At 32.0% G+C, this 3,945-nt stretch overlaps 1 protein-coding gene across 1 annotated transcript; it reads left to right on the forward strand.

Moving 5' to 3' along the window:
* Positions 1-2,319: 2,319 nt before the first annotated feature.
* On the forward strand, positions 2,320-3,712 carry LOC121234138. The gene is made up of 3 exons (XM_041129956.1): positions 2,320-2,941; positions 3,041-3,213; positions 3,328-3,712. The coding sequence occupies exons 1-3, from the start codon at positions 2,363-2,365 to the stop codon at positions 3,449-3,451; spliced, it is 876 nt and encodes a 291-aa protein (XP_040985890.1). The 5' UTR covers positions 2,320-2,362; the 3' UTR covers positions 3,452-3,712.
* Positions 3,713-3,945: the final 233 nt, after the last annotated feature.

Raw genomic sequence — 3,945 nt, forward strand, 5'->3', positions numbered from 1 at the left:
CTCAATCCTTTGTTTCCGTTTATTTCCCACTATGTTAATACAATTACACACAACAAACGTGGAACCCTCATTTTCAGTAATTCATGATACCCTTGTTTGTGACAAAATGAATAATCATCCGTATGCCAAGAATTTTTTTTCCCTTACTTTCGAACCCGCGAACTGAGTTTGTTGTACAAAATTTAAGCTAACTTCTTTTAGTAATTTAATAAAAAGTTTGCAAGTCTCATTTGGTCACACAGATGAGATGATATTAGAAATTTATGAATAATAATGATATAATTTGTGAATAGTAGTAAAATAATTTGAATCAAGATATTTTATAAGACTTTAGAAAATGAGAGATAAAAAGTTAAATATAAATATTATATAAAGTTAAAATATTGTTAGAATATTATTTTTTTATATTATTTTTTTTTGGAGATTTGAAAAAATTAAATTTTTTTTTTTTTGTGTTTTATTTGAAAGTTTAGAAAAATTGTAATGATCAAGTTATGATTAGACGAAAAAATTTAAAATTTAAAATTGAAAAGCGTTTATATTTGAATGATATTTGGATGTTGAGATGAGATGAGTTGAAACTATATGTGAAACCAATTAGAGGCTCAATCAATGTTAAGTTCAAAGTTTAGGGGAATATTATAATATATAGCTCCTATGTACCTTCTAGTCTTGGACGAAGCTTTTCCTAAACAAATTAAATAAATAAGGGGGGAGATATGAAAAATAAGGTAAGGATAGTCACTCCACTCCATGAAAAATGAAGGCTGTTATTAGGATCACCACTTTGTTCTAAAATATTTTCCATCTTCTAGGCGAGACAAGCTATCTCGAGTTCATATCTATCAATGAACTGACAAGGAATATTATGATTTTTCGTTTATTTAAAATTCCTTATACTTCTTGCAGAAGGAAAAAAAAAATGATAATTTATGTAACATAAATTTGTAGAGCTTGCTTACTCATTCAAATTAACCAATTAATTGTCCCTTAAAGGTTTTAACTATGAGTTATGTTAGACTAACGTTCCCTATTATTATCTTGTTATGTTAATGTGCTACTATTCATTAATGTTTAGATAAATTTTTATTTAAAATAATTTGATAATTAATAGGTAGTATCATGTCCATATTTCTTTGTCTTTTTTTTTAAAAAGCATCAAGTTAGTATTTCTTGAGAAGAACGAGAATATCATAAAGAGTTATTATATTTTCAAGTCAATATATAGAACACATTATCTACATTATTTAAATTGTAATATTTGATTTATAAGACTCAAATTTTTAAATTTATCTTTCATATCAAATTATGTAATTATGTAATATAAACGTTTAACTAAATGTGCTATATACTCCGGCTTGATAATATAACTTTTCTATCTTAAAACTATGATAGAAAATGTGAGAATAGAAAATAGGCGTGTTCTAAAAGTTACTATTTTAAAACCTCTAAACCACACACCATCTATATGACATAATTTTATTTGTAAGATTTAAGTTTTAATATTTATCTTTAAATCAAATTATACCATGTGGATGATGTGTGGTGTAGAGGGCTTAAAATAAATTTATTCTAAAACTATAAAAACAAATTTCATGTATATTAGTATATAATAATTTAAATAGAAATGCAAGGATGATTAATCGTTAGCTTGTACATTAATTTAAAAAATATTATTCATCATTATTTTCTTAGCATTTCATGATTTAATATTAAATGATTATTTGATGGGTGAAACGTTACGAGAGTTTCTTAATTACTTAATACTATATTATGGCATGGTGAATGGTTTTACTCTATCAATTTTATATATAATAATTTAAATAGAAATGTAAAGGTGATTATTTTCTATATATAGATTTTTTTAAAAAAATATTTTGTTTATAAAAAAATTTTATAAAAATAAAATTATAAATTGACGTGATATGAATTAATACTTCATATTATAATTTTTTTTACAATAAATAGAATATCATATCAAATTATATTAATTTATAAATTTGATTTTTATGAAATTTCTTTATTCTCATTTCTAAAAATAGATAAAAAATCAATTTTTTGATGCATTCAAAAAGTCTCTCGGACGTGTCTATGTGGCTAAATCTCGTCAACACATCACGCTCCCCTTGTGACTATTAGATTTTTACTTTTCTAAGCTCTTATCCGGAAAAGCTCACCGACGCCGACCCCACGGGGCGTGCCCACTGCCTACTCCTGAGCCACCTTCACGTGCAATATCGCACGTGTCTTCATCTTCATCATCCGTACAAGTCAACTCAGTAATCTCATCCAACGGTGTATAATCTTATATATATATGACAATTCAGAGAGGGTAAGCGAGAAAAGTTCACGCAATTTAGCCATGAGAGCGGTTCTTCTGAGAAACGGTTCGGTCGTAGTCCTCCCCTGTCCTCCGGTCGTCCCTGGTTCGCCCCGAGTCTCTCTCTCGCGACAAGACTCAGCTTCCTGTTTGTTCTCTGCCGAGAGGAGCTCCGTTAACTCCCCGAGGATTTCTCTGCATTTTGATTCCAATCGCCGGAGAGACTCGCCTGCGCGGATGGGGATTCGTAGGGCGTATTCTGAGACCGACGTGATCCGATGCGAATCTCTGTTTTCTAGACTGAACGGATCCGGATCTCGGTCTTTTCAGTCGAGTTTGCCCGAGGAGGAGTACCTCTTGGAACGCGACGAGGAGTACGGAGTAGGGTCTTTGCCAAAAGGCGCTGGTATCTGGCCTGAAAGCGGGATTCCGGTGGAGGAGCTGGGATTCTCCGGCGACGGATTCGGCGGAGGAGGGAAGAAGAGTTGTGGAGGCGATGACGATAACGGAATCGGAAACAGAGAGGAGAGGAGCAAGATCGGAGCGTACTACCTAGAAATGCTAAAGTCAAACCCGGAAGATTCACTCTTGCTCAGAAACTACGGCAAGTACTTGCACGAGGTACTTTAAACATCTTTATACTACCATTTTCGAAAATAAATAAAAAAGTTCAACGAATAATCTGATAAAATTTGGTGTGCAATGAATGGAAATGAAAAGGTGGAGAATGATACGGGGAAAGCGGAAGAATATTATGGAAGAGCAATATTAGCGAGTCCAGGAGACGGAGAGTTACTGAGTCTCTACGGGAATCTAATATGGGAAACACAGAAAGATGGAGATAGAGCCAAATCCTACTTCGATCAGGCCGTTCATGCCTCCCCTGATGACTGGTACTTTCACCCTTTTTATCTCTTTTCCTTTTGGCAAATTGCGTTATATATATATGTATATGTATATGATATTATGGGAGTTGGGAGTTATGATTTGGATATGTAAATATGCAGCATGGTGTTGGGATCGTATGCGAAGTTTATGTGGGAAGCAGAGGAGGAGGAGGAAGAAGAAGAGAATGAAGAAAGCAAGAAGAGAGATGGAGCGTCACCACCGGTTCTGGTTGCGGTTTTTTAATTAGCAGAGGACAGAAGCACACCCATAGGGGATCCTTAACTTTAATTCATTGGGGTGGTGCTGTGTTAATCTCGTTAATGATAATATTAATAATAAGGAATAATATCATCTCGTATATGCAGTATTTACACCGTAACATAGGGAATATTAGAGAGAGGAAATTTTGCTGTTGTACTTTTTTTTTTTTTTAATCTTGTTTTGTACAGATCAAATAAAATTTTGGCTAACTTTTAGTAAGATAAATACTAGTGGATACCCTCAAACTTATTACTCATGCATTTAATTTTTTTTTTTTACTAAGTGGTTAAGAAAATAATTATTAGTGAAATTATATCTTTTTTTTATTTTTTTAATGATTAAGAATGTTAAGAAAATACTTGAAAGAAAATTAAAAGAAAAAGAACAACAAATTTATAATTAGCAATACATCCCTTTTACTAAAGTGGTCTGAATTGAAGTAGTCAAAATCTCAAGACTCCACTTTTGAGCTACAA

This window comes from Juglans microcarpa x Juglans regia, chromosome 6D (assembly GCF_004785595.1).
Source record: "Juglans microcarpa x Juglans regia isolate MS1-56 chromosome 6D, Jm3101_v1.0, whole genome shotgun sequence".
Lineage (NCBI taxonomy): Eukaryota > Viridiplantae > Streptophyta > Magnoliopsida > Fagales > Juglandaceae > Juglans > Juglans microcarpa x Juglans regia.

Excerpts from the sequence above, each read along its gene's own strand:
- LOC121234138 (XM_041129956.1), top strand. The coding sequence starts at position 2,363 with ATGAGAGCGGTTCTTCTGAGAAACGGTTCGGTCGTAGTCCTCCCCTGT. Across the intron at positions 2,942-3,040 it reads ACGGCAAGTACTTGCACGAG|GTGGAGAATGATACGGGGAA; the intron begins GTACTTTAAACA and ends GGAAATGAAAAG. Across the intron at positions 3,214-3,327 it reads CATGCCTCCCCTGATGACTG|CATGGTGTTGGGATCGTATG; the intron begins GTACTTTCACCC and ends GTAAATATGCAG.